This window comes from Antedon bifida, chromosome 11 (assembly GCF_963402885.1).
Source record: "Antedon bifida chromosome 11, ecAntBifi1.1, whole genome shotgun sequence".
Taxonomy (NCBI): Eukaryota; Metazoa; Echinodermata; class Crinoidea; order Comatulida; family Antedonidae; genus Antedon; species Antedon bifida.
Genome location: NC_136236.1, coordinates 233,874 through 257,486, shown reverse-complemented (window position 1 = coordinate 257,486; position 23,613 = coordinate 233,874). Strand labels below are relative to the sequence as shown.

At 34.6% G+C, this 23,613-nt stretch overlaps 1 protein-coding gene across 5 annotated transcripts in view; it reads left to right on the top strand.

Moving 5' to 3' along the window:
• The window catches only part of LOC144855906 (filamin-C-like), a 46,112-nt gene that overhangs the window by 8,523 nt on the left and 13,976 nt on the right, over positions 1-23,613 (top strand). For 3 of the 5 annotated variants that reach the window (XM_078713860.1, XM_078713859.1, XM_078713858.1), the window contains 20 exons: positions 4,280-4,543; positions 4,998-5,095; positions 9,361-9,489; positions 9,702-9,917; positions 10,198-10,360; positions 10,714-10,914; positions 11,041-11,178; positions 12,888-13,154; positions 14,041-14,234; positions 14,414-14,677; positions 14,964-15,081; positions 15,206-15,448; positions 15,919-17,241; positions 18,268-18,774; positions 18,871-19,041; positions 19,329-19,455; positions 19,795-19,951; positions 20,285-20,474; positions 21,614-21,715; positions 23,184-23,434. In XM_078713860.1, the coding sequence (XP_078569986.1) occupies positions 4,280-4,543; positions 4,998-5,095; positions 9,361-9,489; positions 9,702-9,917; positions 10,198-10,360; positions 10,714-10,914; positions 11,041-11,178; positions 12,888-13,154; positions 14,041-14,234; positions 14,414-14,677; positions 14,964-15,081; positions 15,206-15,448; positions 15,919-17,241; positions 18,268-18,774; positions 18,871-19,041; positions 19,329-19,455; positions 19,795-19,951; positions 20,285-20,474; positions 21,614-21,715; positions 23,184-23,434 (5,123 nt within the window). Of the gene's footprint in view, positions 1-4,279; positions 4,544-4,997; positions 5,096-9,360; positions 9,490-9,701; positions 9,918-10,197; positions 10,361-10,713; positions 10,915-11,040; positions 11,179-12,887; positions 13,155-14,040; positions 14,235-14,413; positions 14,678-14,963; positions 15,082-15,205; positions 15,449-15,918; positions 17,242-18,267; positions 18,775-18,870; positions 19,042-19,328; positions 19,456-19,794; positions 19,952-20,284; positions 20,475-21,047; positions 21,087-21,613; positions 21,716-23,183; positions 23,435-23,613 lie in introns of all 5 variants that reach the window. The other 2 variants (XM_078713861.1, XM_078713862.1) reach the window with 2 other exon arrangements.

Here is a 23,613-nt window from a genome sequence, read left to right as displayed (position 1 = left end):
TTATGTTATGAATATTTTTAAAAAAGAAGGGAAAAAAAGAACTCTACTGTTATTAGTGTTACTTGTTTGTTGCAGTGTTTAGATTAAATTTAAATACTGTATTCATGTTTGACACAGTAGGCCTATTTACTTTATAACCAAATATATATTGAAATTTAAACATAGCCAATTAGCAGAAAATAAATCTGATGTAGTATGTAGACATGAATAATAGTAACACCAGTTGTAGAAGGTGTGTTTTACATTGGTATTGTTGCATGAGTACCTAGGTGTGTATAGTGTACACCAACATGACGCTCAAATGTCATTGTTTACTTAAGAATAGCAGACTGCGTCCAGGGTAGTTGAGTCGGTAGTTGAGTCTGTGACTAAGTACAGTTTCAATCACAACTAAGACTATTGTACACCAGAACAAAACTGGGATCCTTTCTGAGTGTTTGTATTCAATTTTGGATTACAGGGTTAAGTCCTGGGAAAGTTTATGCTTACAATTAAGAACGCTAACTTGTTTACCTGAGCATTCTACAGTGCTGTTCACAGTATTGCATACTTAATCCCTAAGGACAAAGCTACTTAACCCCAGGTTCTTAAAGTAATTAGAAGACATTTTAAATCGTTGCATTCATTGATGAAGACATCATCCCAAGAAAATAAAATGTTGGGTTTTGAATGTGTTGAAAATTCAAACTTGAATTAAATCATGCAAGCATACTTTAAGCGTTGTCTACATTATCAAACATTATGTGACAAAAACATCACATTTTTTGTTACATAGAGTTCAATTCAATTCAATTCAACTAAACATTTATTTCTTCCTTCAATAAAATTAGGTAATCATAACAAATTCAAGTAGAATATAAAACATGTCAATTGATGATAAAAAAAAAAAAAAAAAGTATACAGGTATCAATAAAAGGAAGTAGGCAGTGCCCAAGAAGATACTAATCTTGTGGCGGGCCAGCCTATTTACAGACACAGGTAAGACGGTCGAAAAATTCAAAAATACAGGACGTAAGGACAGGGACATAACAAGACAGCAAAAGGAGGAAAAAAAACAACGATCAGAATGACAGCAAATCATATCCTGACCAAGAACTGACAAATGAAACTCGAAAAAATTGCCGGAATAAAAAAGAGAGATCAATACTTTGCAATAAGGTATTTCTTAAGTTTGGGAGAAAACGTTTTTATTGAAATAGAGTTGCCGATGTCAGGAGGTAAATTATTCCATAAATTGGAGCCGGAAAATCTTATGTTATGTTGAAAATAATTAGTGCGATGTTTCGGTATATGGATCTTAAATTGGTTTCTTGTACAGTACGAGTGACGAACAGAATTTGGGATGAAAAAATTACACAGATGCTTAGGAAGAAGGAAATGTATTGATGAGTACACGAATATAAATTGTTGAAAAATATTAATGTCAAAAATATTAAGGAGATTCAAGTTAGAAAACAAATGAGACGAATGAGACCGGGGTGGAACGCCAGATATAATGCGAGTAGCCTTTTTTTGTATAATGTGAAGTTTGGTGAGATTGGATGGGTAAGTATTTGCCCATACAATGTTATATAGTTTAATAGTGTAGACTGAGTGTAGACAGAGCTTTATAATTGTTACAGCACTGCAGTAAGTCCTACAGTATTATTTTATGTGAACTATATTATTTCATAGAATAATTTAAGATCATTTAAAAATTGTTAATGGCAAAGATTGAAAATTGTCGTGCATACCATGAACCTTACTCGGAAAGAATGTACAACTTGTAGAATTACAGTAATAAGGATGTGGTTTTAAGTGATTGATACGTGTCATTTAGTTTGATGTCCGGAGGGGAGGGGTTCAATCTCCTGGCAGTCATTCTTTGTGAATCATAGAATTAGCTGATTAGTGTTCAAATACCAAGTTCATTCACTGTTAAATAGTTTTGTCATTTTGTATTATGCTATTACTAGTGTACAAGCCAATACATCTATAATATCGGCACATGTTGAAGGCTACAGTATCCTCTTTTATAGTTCTGGTGGTAAGACTTGTCAGATAAGAACTTAAAACTAAATGACAATATCATCAGTTCAATCATTTTATTACGGACCCTACCCCTCCCCCTCCCATCCCCCTCCCCTATGGTAGTAGTACAAAACAAGACTTCTCGGATAAGAATTTAAAACTGAAGGTCCAGTATACTACATCAATAAACCATTGCATCTTTTGGAAAGATGGTAGAAGTTAATTAATTTCAGCCACTATAATTGCTGTCTCAGTTCAATCACTGTACCCTTCCAGCTACCCCTTCTCCTCCTTCATTAAGGTAATCAATAAGATTAACAACCTGTACACAAGGCACCCTGTTAGGTTTGTCACGCCCACCCAATGTCCACCATCATGGTTTTCAAACTAGAAAGATTATCCAGGGATGTGACTGAAGACGCGTCCAGGTTAGTGATGTCACATGGTGTAACCATGGTAACAATACTTTTTTACCAACTGAGCTTATGAGTGGCTTCATTGTTTTTTTTAAGCATTAGTATCAGGTCAGCTTATGTTCTTGAGAAATGTCTCTGGTACTAAAGTACAGAACTTAATGTTAAGTACAGTACTACCGGTATATAATAAAGAAAGATGATATATTTACTGTATGAAATGAAAAATGTAATTATGTATACATACAGTATACATTACAGTTTCCTGTTTATACTGTATAATGTTAGTTAAATATCATTAAACTACCTTTACCTCACCTTAAAATAATCAGGTCATTTTCCACGATAAGTATCTAAGAGCTATCCAGTAAATGTACAGGCATAAATTCTATCATAAGTCAACAGCCTGGTAATTAGGCTTTAATTGGTCAATACCCTAATAATCGTTTACCTTCTTTTTATTATCACTACCTGACACAGTTTTTAGTAATCTTTGGTTTTCTATTTGTTACTATATAACCAAATGCTGCACTGTTTTCACTTGTATAGTGGGTTCGCTGGACGTCAACATTAATTTAGGTGTATAGTGGGTTCATTGCATGTCAAAAACGGATTCAATTTATAGGACAGTATTACATATAGTAATGAAGACAACATGGTTCAATTGATGTGTATTTTTACCAGTGTAATTTTCACAGTTTATTTCCAAACTGCCTGTGATTTTATTTACTGATTTCATACGAGCTATGAATAACCAGTACCACCATCCCCTTTTGATTAGTTATCATTTAAGATCTAGCAAAATGTGGGTCAGAGCGCGTCTGATCTACTTCCTTCACCGTCATTCACAGTCTATCCCTTGTTTTAACTTTCCCTCAAATGTCTACCTGGTAGTAATTTAGCCACACTCATCGGAAGTATATAAAATATACATATAGTGCTGTACTGCAAGTATTCCCATAGGGACATGTGTACATTATGAGTAGATATGTTAGGCTTGTCAAAATGTTGATTTATTGAGAAGATGTTTTCTGTAAAGTTAACTATACTTGTAGTATGGAGACTTTTCAGAATGTTTGTGGTACACAAGATGTTTACCATCAGACTGCTGATGTAACTAATAAACTGCTTCCTTTTTTAATATTGATTGAGATGGTTTAGATAATTTAGGCTGTTTTTAATTTATCCTTTAAATTATTATTTCCTGTGGAATTTATTATTAACTCAAACTGTTTAAGGTTTTACTCAACATTTTATCTTTAATTTAGTAAGAAGCAAAATTAGTTTGCTTAAGACTACTGTTCTTGGAGCTTAAATACCTTTCCTACATTTTGTGAACTTGGACCATACATTTACAAAGTTGTTAAAGCTGTTTTACAAAAATTAAAGATTAAATTTCATTGCATATCAATTTATATTCATGATAATGTATTCTACTTTATTTTAATGTTAAGTGGAATACGTCGGCGTGTACTCATTGATATAATCCACATGCTTAAACCTGCTACTTACGGTCCTCACCTTTTTAATACCGACATCTATTCACTTGATCATAAATTACAATTGGTTTGAACATCAAAATTAAATTTAAAATGCCACAGATAAGTGGACTGAATCATCATCATTTTAAACTGAAGTAATTACAAAACAGTGATAAAATAATGATGTTTATTGGGTTTTATTTAGATACTCGTTAATATCTTTCAAATAAACGTGTTCACTAAACAGTTTGCTGTTGGAGCCCCCCGGGTCTAGCATGTGTGATGTATGTGTTATTGTTGTATTGTAAAATCAAGAATAATTTGAAGTGAATGTTCACTTGTATTAATATTGAATTTGTTAATTGTTTACTACAGATAGTTCAGATATTGTGGATGGACGTCTGAAACTGATCCTAGGCCTAATATGGACGTTGATTCTACATTACTCAATCAGCATGCCGATGTGGGATGAGGAAGACGAAGGAGAAGATGACGGAACAAAGAAACGAAAGGAAACACCAAAAGAAAAACTCCTTGGATGGATTCAGAGTAAAGTACCAGATTTACCAATCAAGAATTTCAACAAAGATTGGAACGATGGCCGTGCTGTCGGTGCATTGGTTGATGCATGTGCTCCAGGTAAGTTTTAATGTAGTACCCTGGATAAAAGCAAAATGTGTTAATGCATAGTTTAGCCTGTTTAAGAAGGATGGGGGAAACTATGACTCATTGTCTGGCTGTACTATACTGGTTTACTGCTAAGGTCTGTCTACACTAAACTTCATGTGACAACAAAATGTGATGTGCCTATATATGGACACGATGATGTCATAGGACTACCATATTTGGACACATCATTTTTTGTGTAAAACTAGTTTGATAGTGTAGACAAAGCTTTACGTTTTCCTTGAGAGGTAACATGACCTAATTTCAGGAGGTTTTTTGTGAACTTACTATTCAATAGATATTTATTAATCAATTGACTTTTAAGAAATGAAGAAGAATTTTGATACTGTATATATATTTTGTAATACAATTATAAACCTTGTAATTTTGTATACTATTTTTCAAAACACAATGTTTTCATTTATAGGTCTGTGTCCTGACTGGGAGGACTGGTCACCTGATAACAAACTTGCCAACGCCAAAGAAGCCATGCAGCTTGCTGATGATTGGTTGAATGTACCACAGGTAAGTCTATGTAATGATTCTGATTGGTTGAATGTACCAGTGTTGTATTACTTAATAAAGCTATAATGTGAATAATAGGGCAAAGTATGTCTTAGAAGGTTCTTCAGATCAAAGACTCATTTAGTAAATCTGGCAATTGAAGGATGTTAGGATTATAAATGTACTTAAAACTTGCTTAGCCAATATTAACCACATTTGTGTTCAGGGTTGAAAACTAGACATATTTTAATATACTGTACTAGGTTTTTTAAAGTGGCCAGCTAGGCTATGTCTGTCATAATAGAGAGAATGCATTTAGTCTGCATGATCACTTCTACCTTTTTACACTGCAAAAAGTTCTATAATGAATTTATAATTTGGATTTAAATTGTAGTTTCTTTTTGTCATTGTATAAGGTTTGTAGTGTGATTTTAAACTGATAAACTGGGCAACACATTATACTGAATACGTTAAATTACAATTACAATCATTGATAAAATGCTAGATATGACGTCAACGTTTTATATGGCTTAGACTCGCATTATCTGTATCACTGATTTTGACCCATTTTTTCAACCAAATAATCAGTTGTGACGCTTGCATTATGCTAACATAATGCTATTATTCTGTGCTGTGTAAATCCTTCCTTTCAATGAAGTAAACCGTATAACACTGTACTGTAGTGTACTAATGCATCACTCTATTCTGTTTAAATGCCCTCTTTAGATTTTTAACTCGAAATTGAGAGCTTTTAACTTTTCTTTTAATCCTATGATAAATACAAGGGGCAATAGACTCTAAAATAACAATTGATGTATAAAACCAAAATCCTACCAGGAACTAACTACTTATAATGGACAATATCAACAAGTTTATGAATGAAATTCAATGTTTTTTCATCATCCATAACATTATTACCAGAAATTATTAAGACAAACTATAAGACATCACCTTAACCACCAATAGGTTATCCTAGTACAGACTAAGACATCACCTTAACCACCAATAGGTACCTTAACCACCAATAGGTACCTTAACCACCAATAGGTTATCCTAGTAGTACAGGCTGCATTTCCTTATTGCTATGCCATAGGGTGTGATAAGTTATTAACCTTGTTTTGTGGAAATAATGGATAAAATGTGACGTCAGTCCAGACAAGAAATATAAAGAAAATAATTAATGCTTTATGTAAACACTTTCCTATTTATTTTGGCATGAAATAATGAAATATTGTATGGAAGTTGAAAGAAAACCACAAACCAGCAAAGAATTTAATTCATAAATAGTCATGACCTTATAAGGAAGTCAATCAAAAGAAGTCCTTGGAAAGTTATTAAGTGTAAACATAATGCTAAGAAAATGATTCCAGATTCTTTCAAATATTTTTGTATGCTTCAATATTTTTACAGAATTTAAGGAATTTGTAAAAGTACAGTACCAACAATGTAAAATTAACAGGCAACATTGTATTGTAATGTACCCAAGTAACATGAGTATAACATGAACTACTAATCTTGAGTTGTTATTTAGTACTATTTTTCAAGATAAAATTTAAAACATTAGTGGGTCGTAGGACGTGTCATCGTCAAGGACACGAGCAACGGATCAATTGAAAAATTTGGAAGCAATCAGGTGGGAGCTAAACGCCATTCCGATTTCTCTACTTCCACATGACTTATTCAAACGCATTAACACATGAGTTACTATGACTATACATGGAATTTTGAATCTTAAATTAATTTGAGCAGTTATTTGGGCCAAACCAAAATTACATTTGTTGTTTGGTTGTCAAGGTAACAAGTCAAATTGATACTGTCTGCACCATGTCGTTGGATCTCATCATTTTCTAATGTTTCATGTTTTTCCCAAATTAACATTTTTTGGGAGTTATAGATCTTGTTGGAATCTACGTTTGCTTGTTTGTTTCACTAAAAATAGAATTGTGAAACTATAGATATCAACGTCATAAACATGGCATCATCAACTTTGTTGGTTTGAATTTGATTGATGACTAAATGTGAACTCATTAATGTTAAACCTTTTTAGTTTTCAAAAAATGTGATATAGTAGTTATTTTAGAGTTATGAAAAAAGCTGATTAATGTGTAACATATAATACATCTTTAAAGGGATTTAAATGGGAATTTATATTGATGCATCATTGGAATAATGTTGTTAATTAATCTATCATTAATCATAATTAATGTTATTAATGTGGTATGATATTTGTACGACATAGAATGCATTTTAGTAGTATCAAAACGGCCTAGAAAGTTAGAGGTCACAATATTACATACAATGTGTATGAGAACTGATGTATGGCAATGATGATGGTAATTGACAGTGTGAAGGATGCTTCATGAAAGCCAATTAAACAGATTCAGATTCCTAGGAATTCCTGATCACGACATAAATAATGTTAAAATATTAATCGCATAATAATGCCATGATCCACTAATGACAACTTAGAAAAACATTCGGACATTTTTTTTTAACATTGCAGTATAAATTGTATGATTCATTGTAGTTTGACCGCAATGATATATCCTGGGTTATCCCTTATTTTTGTATAGAAATCAAGATTAATCATTGGTTTTATATTGTGGTAAACTACAATAGAATTGTATCAATCAAATAAAAGGATGTTAATATCAGTTAACAATTACTATAAATTCATCGTTTATTTGTCTCTATTATATTAAGTATAATTCTGCATTAAGTCTGCATTAAACCTAATCTAATACTGGTTATCATTTTCTTTATAAATTCTAGGTGTGACATATTTTGGTTACTTTTTAAAATGTACATCACACTTTTAATCTTTAGTTTTTTCAATGCTGTGAATACATATCCTAGATTTTATTTTATGCTTATCTTTTAAAGTTAAGAGATATAGAAGTGTAGTTAGAGAAGTTAACTTCACAATAATTAATCCTTAATCAAACGTTATCAAGTGGTAAAGGTAGATTACTATGTCTAGACCGTCAACTTTATCCAACCAGTGCTTTGTAAAACTCTAGAGGGCAGTAGAAACTTTCTGAAAAAAGTTCAGTGGATAAGAAAGGAATTTATTACTGAATACCGTACAATTTATTTTAGGTGTGGCAATTGTTGTCGTTTGAGTGAATTGTGTAGTATAGTTTTATCCTTTTAAAATTAAAAACTGTATGTTTATGTTTTGAATTTTTTTTCATTTGGCTAAATGATCAAATTTAAACTTTTTTTATTTAAAAAATGAAGACTTTAATAATGAAGACTTTAAGAATTGGCCATTTTTCGAAAAAATCCCTGTATTAATAACCTTTCTCTCTAAATTTTTAAAAATAATTGATGTAATGTAAATTAAATGCATCAATTCCACCAATATTTGGTATCATGGGTTGTGTCAACTTTACATACAAAAGGAGAAGGTGAAGTACTACCATATATGGTATTCAAGGTCATAGCCTTTAGGCAATGTTATGTCTACCAAGTTTATTGTTCATTCTTATTGGGTGTACTAAAAAAATATCCTTTTGTAAAAAGTACCGTAGAACTTGTGTTGTAAAAAGTACCCTCAGTTTAATCAAACAAGACGCTTATGATGATGATCCACGCATTGATATTGTTAAAAAGGATCGGCCATTTTGGTTGCTAGACAGACAGTGTAGTCAGCTGTTGTAGGCATAATTTATATCGTACATTCCTGGCATTTTTCTTCCCTGTGGGGTTGAGTTGCAAAAAGGGTGTTTCCTGGTTCACCAAATGTAATAATATGTAATCATTTAGCGAAAAGTAAATGTAGTTTGGGATACCTACTGTACCACAAATACCTGATTCCATTTATAGACCATTTGGTCCTCCATTGTATTTCATTGTTTTGTGTCGACCTAAAAAAGCATGGATGGTATTTTAATTGATTTCGAAAGGTTATAAAAAAGGATGTTGCAAAAAGTAACATTTAACACGATGATTAAAATTTAAATCTTCGAATTTTAACATATGGTATATTGAAAATTGAATAATTAATCATTATTATTAAAATCATAATCATAATTATATCAATTTCTACTTCAATCATAGCGTTCATAATGTGTTATTAGGTTAAATTCTAATTCAAGTATCACTAATACTAGTTAATCTAGTTTACTATTATACATTTCTCTATCTCTAGAGTAGTACAGAGTTGAAATAGAGTCTGTTGGAAAGGAGCTGGTCACCTCGCTGTAGTGCTTTCAAACATAGCAAATTTATACTGTGTACAGTGATGCGATTTTATTCAGAATAAAACTTTGTTTTTCTTGCAGTTGTTGGCACCAGAAGACATGGTCAACCCAAGGGTCGATGACCTCAGTATGATGACATATTTGTCAGAGTTTCCAAAAGCCAAGTTGAAGCCAGGCGCTCCATTGAGGCCAAGATCAAACTCAAAGAAAGTAAGTACCAACTGTATTGGTGATATCTGTATATAATTCATTACGTTAAACTATTCATCAATACATACGTGTGCGATGTCTCGGCTTGTTTTCAACAATGTATTGGTGGTGTTAATGTGAAAACGGACTTCATTTTGTCAACTCGTACACTAAACCTATTGTAACTTGTAAATTTAGACTATGAATATGATACACCTTGTTTTATCTTTCAGGTCCGAGCCTATGGACCAGGTATTGAGAAAGAGGGCAACGCCATCACAAGACCCACACACTTCACCGTTGAGACATATGCAGCCGGTAGTGGAACGGTCACTGTGAAGATCGTTGGCCCAAATGGTCAAGAAGTACCCAGTGAGATTAAATTTAACAAGGATAAGAATAAGACCTACACTGTAGAGTATACCCCTAAATTAGTCGGAGTACATACGGTAAGTGAATTCATTTTACAACGATATATTTGACATGAAAATAGGTACAGCAGGCATGTGGTGTGATGTTAAATTTTCCGAGACGAGTGGTAACGGTAATAAAAATATAGAATCTATGTTATTCCTTATGATCATTTACACACGCAGACAGGCGGTTTCCGCTCAGGATAGATACAGATTCTGAGAGACAAGCTACACATTTTTTTTTACGTTTACCATTACTGCTCGTGTCTATAAATTGGCCTTTAAGCTGTCAAATTTTTCTTAAATTCGTCAACAGGTAAACGTGTCTTTCAACAATGCAGTCATTCCAAAGGCTCCATTCACAGTAGAAGTTGGTGAATTACTCACAGATCCCAGCAAATGCTCCGCAGAAGGTCCAGGCCTACAACCCACCGGTGTCATGCTTGACAAATCCACTCATTTTGAAGTCTTCACCGCTGGTAAATCAATTTGTATTTATTTTTATTTCACCTTATTTGTAGAGGGTGACCCTAAACAGCGTATGCCGACAATCAAGGGACCCTCTTGATGAGTTATGATAAGTGTATGTGTGTGACAGTGACTGTGTGTATACTAGTACACTGGGGTAACCCCCTACTCATCTCGAAAGATGTACTAGGTTCTTTAAAGTTCACATGAGCTAGATGTGTACATCAACAAAAGGCATATTACTCCAGTATAATTTTCCTCCCTTCCCCATCAAGACATTCTGTGACTTCAAATAAGACATACTCAGTACACAGTAGTTGAGTTATGTATATTCTGTAACTGATTTTCTTCATTGGTTTCTTAGGTGCTGGACTTGGAGATGTTAGCATAACAGTAAAAGATCCAAATGGTGACACTACCACATCTAAGCTGACGGTTGAGGATAAGGGCAAGGGTGTTTACTACTGCCAATACACCCCTACCATGATGGGAACATACATCATTGAGATCACTTTCTCTGGTGCGCCCATTCCAGGAAGTGCCTTTGAAGTTAAAGTTGTTCCAGGTAAGTTTGATTAACTTATTGGTGTGGTATTTCACATTAAATACACATAATTAATTCATTATTCAACCAATAAGGCAAGCAGATTTTGGATTTTAATGTATTATTTATAAACATTTATTTTTTCAGAATTCAATTCTCAGAAGGCGTTTGCTTACGGTAGAGGCATTCAACAAAAGGGATTACGTGCAAAGGAGAACTGTGTATTCTATGTGGACGCAAAGAAAGCTGGAGAGGCTAATCTGAAAGTGCACATTATTGGACCTGGTGAGAACTAAGGGCCTAAGTACTAGTGCTCAATAAGGGCTGCAATATAACCATATAAAGGAAAAGACAGATATTGCTGAGAATGAAAGATGAAATATATTGGGAAAGAAAGAGTGGAAAAGAAAGTGAAGTGAAAAAGATGAATGATAAAAAAATATAGTTTTTAAAAAGTTTATCAATTTTCAAAATAAAATCTTCCATAATTTTCTTGTTGGTTCATTTTATTTTTTATTTTTTTCTAAAATTTAAACTTGTGGTGGTGGTATTGGGATGATGAGTATTGGTTTCAAGAATAATTTATTAGCATAATAATAATGTTGGTTTGCGAATAGTGAGAAATAAAAGTGTGTGTGTGTAATGAAGTTCATGTTTGGGTAGTATGAGGATGATGATGTTGAATGTTGTAATGTTGTGATGTCATTCTTTACTATTTGTTCATTCTTATCGTTCATCTTATGTCATCTTTCTCATCTAACTTTGTCCAAAAATGTATCAATGTTACCAATTCAAATCCTGGATATAATATTATTACCATATTTGGTAGTAGAAAATTCCCCAAAACAAGTGTTACTCATTTCACCCATCACCTGTGAAAAGAATGCCAACTGGAAAATTACTGACGTCTGATAAACATTACTCCTAGAGGGCACTCTTGCCAATAACATTATCAAACTATATAATTTCTATATGACAAACTATATAATAATTGTATTGAAAAAAATAATTGATTGTATACAGAATATGTGTATAGAGTCTGGTCATGTAAATTGCATTTGGCATTCCACAATAACATAAACAAAGTATCTTATTTGTTTACAATAATGTATAATATGACACTGATAGTAGCTAATTGAAAGGGCTCTTTATGGGTATTTCAAATATTTTTGATATTTTTTTTAGTTTTCATGCACTAATGATATTTAATTTAAATATTGCAATTCAATGTAACATTTTCCTAGCTTTAAACCTTTTTAAATTTTACTAACTGAATCTTTTGTTTAGCTATTATTACTTATATGTTTATTTAGCTATTATTACTTTTATGTTTATTTCAATACTAACTTTATGTTTGCTAATACTTCCATAAAGATGTACTGTGTTTTGAAAACCAATGAATTTGATGTCTGATTACTGCAGTAACTGTAAGGTCAACTGCAGTAACTAATAGTGATGTTAAATTTATTGTACTTATAAAATCAGTACATTTTTGTTTTATGTTTGTAATGATTTTCTTTACTAACCTTATCTTTGTGCACAGTAGTTGGTAGTGAGGTTGATTTATGTATGACACAACAAGGTAGATACCCTGTCTTTTTCTTTTGATATGGTTTGCTCTTATTTAGTACTAACTTGGTGATCGAACCTTAGCCCTTACCAGAGCCAACAACGCGCCCTTCCATGATTACCTTATCCATATTTAAATGGTTTTGCTTATACAGGTGGTAGATGGGTTGTTTTGTTTCTAACTTTATCCCCAAAACCCCAAAGTTATAGAATATTTCCTCCACTAAATGTAAACTTAACGTTTTAGTGTAGAAATGCATTCACTCAGTTGTAGTGATGGATGGTATATTGGTACTAATATTAATATTACTAAAACATATTTATTGGATATACAGTATTAATGATTACAAAAACCTCAAATGTGCCCTCCCACCTCATTATCGTCATGTATCAATGTTTAATTATGTTACCAATGCTTCGCCTAGGTGGAATTGACGAACCTGTGAAAGTGACCGACAACGGTGATGGTACATTTACTTGTACATACAGTCCATTCAAGCCTGGACGTTACATCGTCCACATTACCTACGGCAAGGAACACATTCCTAAGAGCCCTTTCACTGTCCACATTTCACCAGAAGCCCAAGGACAGATTAAAAATGTCCGTGCATTTGGCCCAGGCCTAGAAAAAGGCGTGGCTGGAAAGCCATGCACATTTACAGTGGAGACAAATGGCGCCAATGGAGCTTTAGGTGAGACTTGGTTTCTAAATAATGTTTAAAATAATATTTTTTTTTATGACTGCAAATTATAGGCTTACTGATTTTTATTATTTAAAACAATGAACAGTTTTCATGTAATCCATACTTTCAACGAAATGAATCATCATCACGACCACAAAAAAAAAATAATTACGTGTCATGTCAAAGGTCACTACTGATTCCAAGAAATGTACATTATCCTCTTAAATGACGTCCTTTGGGGTGGTAATAAATGTAGGGATTGTTATGGCATACTGATTTTAATCAAGGAAGTAACCTATGAATGTAACCACGTCATACCTCCTAAGGGATTGTTATGGCATACTGATTTTAATCAAGGAAGTAACCTATGAATGTAACCACATCATACCTCCTGAGCCATATCCTCTATTATAGCCTACTTTATTGAAATACCATTTGTATGACATCACAGGATTTATTGGTTCACAATGGTGTCACCTATAATAAGAACCCAGCCCATATTATGTTCCTTTTTGGCTGTATGTACTTTATTTCAGTTTCATTTGGTAAAATGTTAGTAGTTTTTTTCAATGCAAAAAAGATGATTTATGGCGTCTGTATCTTTATCCCTAGCTAACGCCCACACTTTGAAAACAAGTTATGAGTATGTTATTCAATCTGGTTTGATTGATGGCCTAATAAAGTTGTGTTGAATTCACCTATTTATCTCCTGACTGTCTTGAGAGGTACCAATTGGGAATTTCATTTCTGGGTTCAATGGTTTATGATTAATTGTTGAAGGCTCAAGACTTGAAAGAAAAGAAGATCATAAATCAAATACCTCACCTTCTTTCCTGTCTCGCATCACATTGTCATAATTTGTTAACAGTTATAAACACTTTGTATTAACTTTTAGGTTTCGCCATTGAGGGGCCTTCTGAGGCTGAAATACAGTGCGTAGATAATGGAGATGGGTCATGCGAGGTCACCTACTACCCAAAAGTCCCTGGAGAATATGCCATCCATGTCACATTTGATGAGGAAGACATTGAAAACAGTCCATATATGGCAAAGATTACACCGGACACTAATGACTTTGATGCTGGAAAGGTAGGGACAATACAGCATTATTTAAAATTATATTGTAGTTGGTAGAAACATGGCACATTGCAGTGATCTCTAAATAAATTAAGGCAGGGGCGCCGTTTACCATACCTGTATTAGAAACATGGCATGTTGCATTGAATTGATCTCTAAATAACATTAATTACATTCATGTGTACCCGTAGGTCACTGCTTCGGGACCCGGTATCCAACCCGAAGGTCACGTAATCAACGAGAAGACCGAGTTTACAGTTGACGCTCGTGCTCCAGGATGCGGAAGAGCGGAACTTGAGATTATGATATTCGATCAGCTCGGTAACAAAGTTGAACCAATCGTGCGTGACAATAAGAACGGAACATGGACCGTGAGCTACACACCCACCAACCCACTCAAACACACTGTGTCTGTCACATGGGGCAAAGTGTCCATCCCCAAGAGTCCTTTCAGGGTAAGTCATTTCGTACATTGATTTCCCTGTTAAAATAAAACTTTCTGTATCTTTAGGTTTAAATAAATCTGTAAAGCGCTACCTATTAGCCATTTAAACAACATAACTTTGTTATGCTCAATATTTTATCTCTATATTTATTTTATTGTTTATTGATTTATATTTCTTTTCATGTATTATACATATATGTATTGTAGGGGCAGTCATGAGACAAGCTTTTGCTTCTAGTGCGGGCCCCAGTTATGTGTATGTATCCGAACAGTTTCTAATAATTTTTCTTGTATAGATTACAATTGGAGCAGGTGCTGGTGGTGTTAAGCTGTATGGACCTGGCCTGGAAAGCGGCAATGTTAAGTCAAAAGAACCAACTGAATTTACAGTTGATTGTGAAGAAGCAGGAAAAGGTACATTTAGAAAATAAAACAGTTTACGTTAATTTGACATCTGTTACTGTTCTTGTAGCCGTCTTCTTCTGAAGACACATTTGGAGTTGAAATCATAACAACTATGTTTGTATTGTTATTTTAGGACCGATCCAAGTAAAATGCACGTCTGCTAAGGGTGTAAATGCCAACACAGAAACACCGATCAAATGTGATGTTGTTGACAACAAAGATGGCACTTACACGGTTCACTACACACCACAGAAGCCGGGCAACTACATTGTAGAGGTCAAGTTTAAGGGCAAGGAGATCCCATTGAGTCCAATCACTGTTCTTGTTGTACCTACAGTAGATGTTAGTAAGATTACAATTGACGGACTTCAAGAACGTAAGTATTGTTTTTATAGTATGCTAGTTAAAATATTTTGTACAATATTGTAATTTTTTTGAATTGTTACATTGGAAATATAAATTAAAAACTTGAACAATTAATGTCTTTTATTATGTGTAACTTTAATCTTTATTTGGAGTGTTCTCTTTTATGAATTTTTTAACATAAAATTCTGAAGTGTTGTTTGTTTACAAAATATTGTCTAACTTTGAACTCTTTCCTTCTGTAAACAATATGGCTGCAGGCAGTTTCTATGGATACCATGACAAAATGGATGCGTGTGTTGACATTTGCTGTGTTACTGTAGTCCAGTAAAGCATGATAATCATTTTGAGATCCAAATTTTAAAATCCTAATTCATGACATCTAACTCAGAATGTGTTTGTGTTTCTAATGTTATTCTTTGACATTATATGTTGTTTTTTCTGCATGTTAATTTTTGTGTGATTTTTTTTTATAATACATAGCAATACAAGTAGGAAAAGAACATACATTTATGGTGAACACTGCCCCAGCTGGTCCAGGGGATCTTGAGGGCGAAATGACAAGCCCGTCCGGCAGGAAGTTGCCAATAACAATTACGCAAACACCACGAGGTCATGCTGTCAAATTCACACCAGAAGAAGAAGGCCAGCACGTTGTTGGTCTAACGTACTCAGACGTTCCACTAACAAGACAAGCTTTCATTGTCCAGCCTAAGACAGACGCTGGTAAAGTAATAGCTAAAGGAAAAGGATTGAAGGGAGGTCCAATCAACGAACCTGCTCGCTTTAGTATTGATACAAGAAAGGCTGGTATTGGCGGCTTGAACTTGACCGTTGAAGGACCAACAGAGGCAGTGATTAAGTGCGATGATAATGGTGACGGAACCTGCAAGGTAACGTACACCCCAAATTCTATTGGAACTTACAAGATCAACATACTCTACGCCGACAAACACATTCCAGGATCACCATTTGATGCAAAAGTGTTTGATCCCTCAAAGGTGAAAGCACATGGCCCTGGTCTAGAACCAGCCAAGACTTTTGCCACGTGCCCATGCACTTTCAAAGTGGATGCGCGTGATGCCGGAGAACCACCAATCAAAGCACAGAAGTTGTCGCCAGAAGAGTCGTCCTACGGACCACTTAACGGAGATGATTTAGAAGTTAACGAACCAATGATTGGTGCGACCAAAAAAGGACCTGGAGATTTCTCAATTCAATGGCCGAATGAGCCTAATGCGGTAAATGAAGATCCAGTGAAAATGGACAGAGTTTTGCCGGCGCGATCCGCTCCAGGAAAAGAGAACGGCATCAGAGACGATCCCTTTAATGACTTTCACACCCCTCATTCCAGTTCTCCACTAACCAATGATAAAGATAAACCAGTGTCTGAAGATTTAATTGAATCTACCCAAATGAAACCTAAACAGTTTTCACACAAATGGGACGATGACGATAAACCAGTAACGGAAGAACCAATCTCGGCGGGAAAACAAAAACCAACTCGTTCTCGAAAACTAAGTCCTCTTGATGATTTCCCAGTGCTTGAGGATTCTTTAACTGCTGAAAGAGTTCTTCCAGTTGAATGTAACGCCGTCGGACCTGATGGTAAACCACTTGATGTCGACGTCAAAGACAACGGCGATGGAACATACGATGTCACATATGTGCCAACAGAACAAGGTCCAGTTGATTTAGACGTCAAATTTGGCGACGAATCTATTCCGAATTTTCCACGCAAATCTAAAGTTGGATCTCCACTTGATGTTAGTGATGTGGATGTATACGGCCATGGTGTTGAACCGGGTAAAGTACACGTATGATATTGTCATGCCTGACTAAACACCATGTCTTCTCAACTCTATCTCTATACTCTATTCTCTAATGCTTATTGGTGGAGGATCACACAAAGCAACACATAGCTACATTTTATTCAATTTTTTGCACACTGCACTGAAGTACCAATTGTTTTACCAACACTCCCCTTCCCCTTGCCTCTCCATAAACAAGTTGCACGTTTTAACCTCAACTGTGATTATCCCTTTAACTGTACACTTGTAACTGTACAGTTAAGCTTTGTCTTTAATCCTATTGCATTGGTTCTCCCAGCTATACCAAACGAAACAAAAATAGCAAAGCAGCTGCCTTTGCTGAAAGGAATAAATCTGACAAACCTCAAAATAAAACCAATGCAGCAACACATCTCCACAGCTTATCATGCTTATAACATATTTAATTTTGAATTTTTGTTTATTAATCATAATTTTGTTTTTGTTATAGCTTAATTTCATTTTTGTTTTTCAAACACTCATTAATAATTCATTTTGTTTATGACACAAGTGTTCCACCAAATATCTTAACTTTCTAGTAACAATTTTCTGACTATTTAACCATAAAATGCATCTGTAAAAATTTAAAATACTTAATCAATTATGTACAGTAGCACCACCATTAATGTATTAGCATATTTCCCCAATCATGATTCTGTGTATATCTGTCTATATGCATGTTGAATGTAACTGTAAATCCATTCATGTGTGACCTAATCCAGTCTAACCAATCAGATGCAGTAACATCATGAATATTCATTTTGCATGTTGCATATTTATGACATTAGTAAAAAGACATTGTTGATTGGCTGTATGTACATGGTAATCAATTATAGTATTAATTGTTCAAACTTTCCAAAATCTATTGAATGATAATGTTTAATGCATAAAATATTGACTTGAATGTATTTTAACAAATTCACTAAACAAAATGTTATCAGCACTTTCCAATTTGACATCATAATTATTGTCGACTAATTTTGTGTTTTATTACAATATATAGAGGTGTTTGTGGGCTGCCCAACTGAATTCACAGTTAATGCCAAGCCAGTTGGACCCCAGGCCAACCAGTTGAAGGATCTCATTGACTGTACTCTACAATCACCCAGTGGAACGCCAATTAAACCCGTCATCACTGATAACAAAGATGGCACCTATAAAGCTGAATACACACCCGTGGAAGAAGGGCCTCACAAACTGGATGTAAAGGTTGCCGGGAAACCAGTAGGAAAGTCTCCATACAACATTGGTTCAAAGAAAGGATGCGATCCAAGCAAGGTGAAGGCCTACGGACCAGGTCTGGAAACTGGATTGACCGACAAGCCAGCTACGTTCACCATTGAAACCAAAGGAGCCGGTCAAGGCGGTCTAGGAATTGCCATTGAAGGTCCTTGCGAGGCAGAGATGAAATGTGTTGACAACAATGATGGTAGCTGTACAGTTGAGTATATGCCAACAAAACCAGGAGAGTATGACGTACACGTCACCTTTGCTGATGCTCCGATTCCAGGTACTTTATTTTTAAAACATTTGAATTAGACTTTACAGAAACTTCCTTATTAGGAAAACTTATCTTATTATTAAATAATTGTGTTTTGTAATTTAGGAAGTCCATTCAAGCCTGTTATCAAGGATGTAGTTGACCCATCAAAGGTGGTAGTAAGCGGTCCTGGTGTTAGCCCAACTGGTGTGCGTGCCAACATCCCAGCACCCTTCCACGTTGATACCACTAAAGCAGGCCAAGCACCTTTGGAATGCACCATCTTACCAGAAAGAGGTAAGTTTGTACTTAATATGTATAAGTCACAAATTCTGAATGTGCGGGTTGATATCAAAAGTAATATTATAACGGATACACCTACTGTTTATTTCGTTGTGCATTTCATTCTTTATAAAGATGTAAATGAGCCAGTTAAGACTTATTTACTTTGGTGGGTAGGTAAATAACTAAGCAGACTCCATAGTCGATTATCAATGATATTAAAATATATTATCAATAAATGTTAAGACATGTTAGGACAAAATATTGAGTATATCCGTTACTAATGTCAGTGTTTGTTTCAGCTCCTAAGGAGAATGCTCAGGTGTGTGATAACCAAGATGGTACATTTGACTGTAGCTACGTTCCTAAGAATGAGGGATGTAAATGTGCTGTAGAAGTGAAATATGCTGGAAAGCATGTTCCTGGAAGGTAAGTTTAAATGATAACCAAAACCTTCATTAACTATTTTGCACTAGATTATATTACTCATACGTTTATTGAATGCTTTATCAAGTGTTTTACTGTTGCCACATTAAGCTCTGTCTACACTATCAAACTATCAAACTATCAAACTGTGCCCAAATATGGTAGTGTTATGCCCAAATATGGTAATGAAATGAAATCATCATGTCCATATTTGGGCACATCACATTTTGTTGTCACATAAAGTTTGATAGTGTAGACAGAGCTTTAAACTATTGATACTGCTGCACATATTTAGACAGTCCTGGTTATGCTATTGTACAATGAATCTACCATTTCTTGCAGTCCATTCAACACCAAAGTGCTACCTCAATTTGATGCTAGCAAAGTGAAAGTAGGAGGAGCTGGTGTTCAGCCTACAGGTGTGTTGGCTAGTTTCCCTGTGGAGTTTGTCATTGACACCTCAGATGCCGGTGAAGCCCCATTAGCTATCTCTATTGTTGTAAGTATCATACTATACATCTGTTTTATTACACATTAGTTTGCAGAGCTTTTTATTTATTTATTCATCTTTAAAGAGGATCACCTGTGCAGGTCTTCATTAAAAATGAACTGATATTAAGAATGGATCCTCTGTTAAGAGAGAGGATCTATTATATGTTACCCGTGATGGCTGAGAAATTTGTACAGCAATTAAGTTTGCTTCTGTTTAATCCCGTCACGGGTTTTGTTTATTTGTATTTTATTATCATGTTTTTAATTGACGAAATAAATGAAATAAGTTGTATGCATAGAAAGGTGCTACCACCTGTAATGTAAATGTTGTTTTGTTTAGGATCCTAATGGCAAGCCAGTAAAACCAACCATTGTTGACAATGGTGATGGTACCTATTCAGTTTCTTACACACCAAAAGATATTGGTCCCTACACCATCCTCATCACCTTTGGTGGTAACAAGGTACCAGGAGCACCATTCAACGTCGCCGTGTCTCCAACCGGTGATGCCTCTAAGTGCCGCATTGTTGGTAAGTCATCATTGCATTAGATTTCTATCGCTGTCCCAAAAGTGTAATAGCTTTTGGCAGAATGATATAATTATGATATATTGTTGACTTGAACTCTTGGCAAGACTAGCAAGTAGGTGTAGAGGTGTACATCATTTGTAAATGCAATAGCCTGGTCGAAACTTTCGACAACTTGACTGAAGAATCGACCTGAATCCTTGGCAAGGCCTAAATAGCTAGTAGGAGCTGTGAACAGTAGGCGTGTAAAACAATTGAAAGTGATAAACTGGCCGTCATTAGCACCCACATTCACCTACACCTAGCAGCAGTGGCTGACTGCTCAGGACCCCTGGGATTAGCCAGTGAGCGCTCATAGCTGTTACGCCACTGCCTAGCAGTCTTGAAACACTATGCAACTATATTTAGTATGATAATGCGTAATTTATTATTTCAAATTAAACAATGTAACGGTTTATTTAATTAAGTCCTATATTCACGATGCTAATTCTTATTATATACTTGATTATGACTACATTTGTGCATGAACCATTAACAAACGTTTCTTCCTTCAAAACCATTATCAATCACAAACAGAATGTAAAAGCGGTGGTCTTGATATTCCAGTTAAAGATGGTAAGAAATGGTTTTGTACACGTCACCCACTGCTTCATCAACTATGCTTGGAATATTCATATAAATAGCTTATTTATATTCTATATTGTGCAATGTATATATTATAGTAGTACTGTATATAGAGAGGAGAATGTAGAAAAGTCTATACGACAGTTGGATTTCCATTTTTTTAATTAAATCTAAAGAAACCAGTGTTGTATGTCATTATATGGTATAATCCTAATTCCTCTATGGTATAATCATATACCTATTGTACTTAAAATTAGTACATTTCAATATTCTCCTCTTTATGTAATCATTAAGTCTTGTCTACACTATCAAACTTTATGTGACAACAAAATGTGATGTGCCCATATATGGACATGATGATGTCATATCACTACCATATTTGGGAATATCACTACCATATTTGGGCACATCACACTTTTCTTGTCAAACTAGTTTGATAGTGTAGAAAAAGCTTTAGCCTTTGCTGTAGCTTTAGTAAAATTCTGCTATCTTTCTCTTGCACTCTACCACCACACCAGGTGTACAAAGTGGGCCATACGAGATACCTGTGCGGCGCCAAAGCGTTAGCTCTGAGAGCACAACTACTACACGTACTACCACCACACGTACAACTACCACAAGTAAGGGGTGTGAAAACCTTCGCCATCCTCCCCTCTTAACTTTAATAATTTAAATTGCAAGTTTTATGTTGGTTGATGTGTTTTTAATTGGTAATTATATAAATTAAATGTTTAAATCCAAATTTGGTAATAATAATGTTATTAAAATTCCTAAACAACAATAATTTTATTCTTGGGGAGGATTGGCTAGATACTGTTTTCCCTCTGCATGTCACATGATTGATTACAACCAATTATCTTCTATGAATTAATTACCTAATCATACGCATCCAATTCTTATACCCTTATTTGGCTTGTAGTGGTCTTGTTTGTGTTCTTTCAAGTACATGATTATTATTTGTTTATTCATTCACAAACATTCTTAAGCTTGGTTCCCACTAGATACGCAACGTAACGCAACCTACGCAACGTAACGCAACCTACGCAACGTAACGCAACCTACGCAACGTAACGCAACCTACGCAACGTAACGCAACCTTACGCAACGTAAGAAAATACCCTTCCAATAATTGTGTTTTTTCCCGCCTGTGTGAAATCAAACCTGCGATGTTTGCAGCATTATTGCGTCGTCGATTGCCACTTGTGATCTGATTACGCAATACAGCACTTTGCGTCGATACGTCGTTGCGTTCTAGTGGGAACCACGCTTTATAACTTTCTGTTTTGTAATTTTCATTTTTGATTTAACATTTTAAATATTTACCTTTTTTATGTTTATAATTAATTACTATACTTTCTAAGCCATGCTTTGTTCTTCACTGCTAATATATAAAGTGTTTAAAACCTGCTATAAATGCAATTTGTTTTTATGTAGTTGGTTTAGTTTTCGCCAACAAAGGCAGACTGCTCGGTTTGTTTGTGTCAGGTAAACATGGGCATGCAATCTAGGATGAGCTTGCTGCTGCATTTAAAGTTACTGATTGCATTACAAACTGAAAATTGGGGGCGACTCACTTATTTTATTTGTGCCAAATCTGGACTGGGTAGCTAAATGGATCTAAGATTTGAAACTTAGACAAAAGTCAATTGCATACTTGTATTTGCTTGTTGCATGATTGTCTTAATACATTTTATTTTCATTAATAATTGCACATTTCTGATGACTTTAAAATATTGAATATTATTTCCTGGAGTTTGCGTTTTATACTTTTACATAATTATTGCTAATAATAAAATGTATTTGAAACATTTTAGTTGGTAAATGTAGTTGTTTTGTTGAGATGTTTTTGCACTAAATGCATATCATGCTTGTTTATTTATACTGGTAATATTTCTTTGAATTATTTGTCCTAAACCCTGGACAGTTTATTTCTGTACTTTCATTCTGAAAGACGGATTTTCTACCGACATCATTTGATTATCATGGTTTTTTTGGCTGGTTTAACTAAATTAAAGAAATATTACCAAAGTTTATAATAATAATGTGATTGAATTCAAAATGTTTACCAAGACTTTAAATATCTTATAGGAGAAACAATCACAAAGACTGTAGTAGTTGAAGAAGAAACCGTTATCAAGATCAACTCCGAAGATGCTGGACGTGGAATGGTCACTTGCGCCATCGTAGGACCAGATGATGCAGAAATTGAAGATGTCCAAGTCATCGATAATGGAGACGGTACCTTTGACATCGTCTGGACATGTCCAATGCCTGGACGATACAACTTGGACATGAAGTTTGGCGGTATGCCAATTACAGGAGGCCCATTGTCTGTCGGGGTAAGTCTTAAATCTTTTATTGTCAAAATCCATATTTGTCAGTGCAAATGTAATTTAGTTAAGTAGCATCAATACATCAATGTACTGTGCATTACTACTATTATAACATTAATTCATGTTGAATGAAACCGAATGTAATTCATACACATACATTCTGTCAAATTGCTTTTAAGTTGATG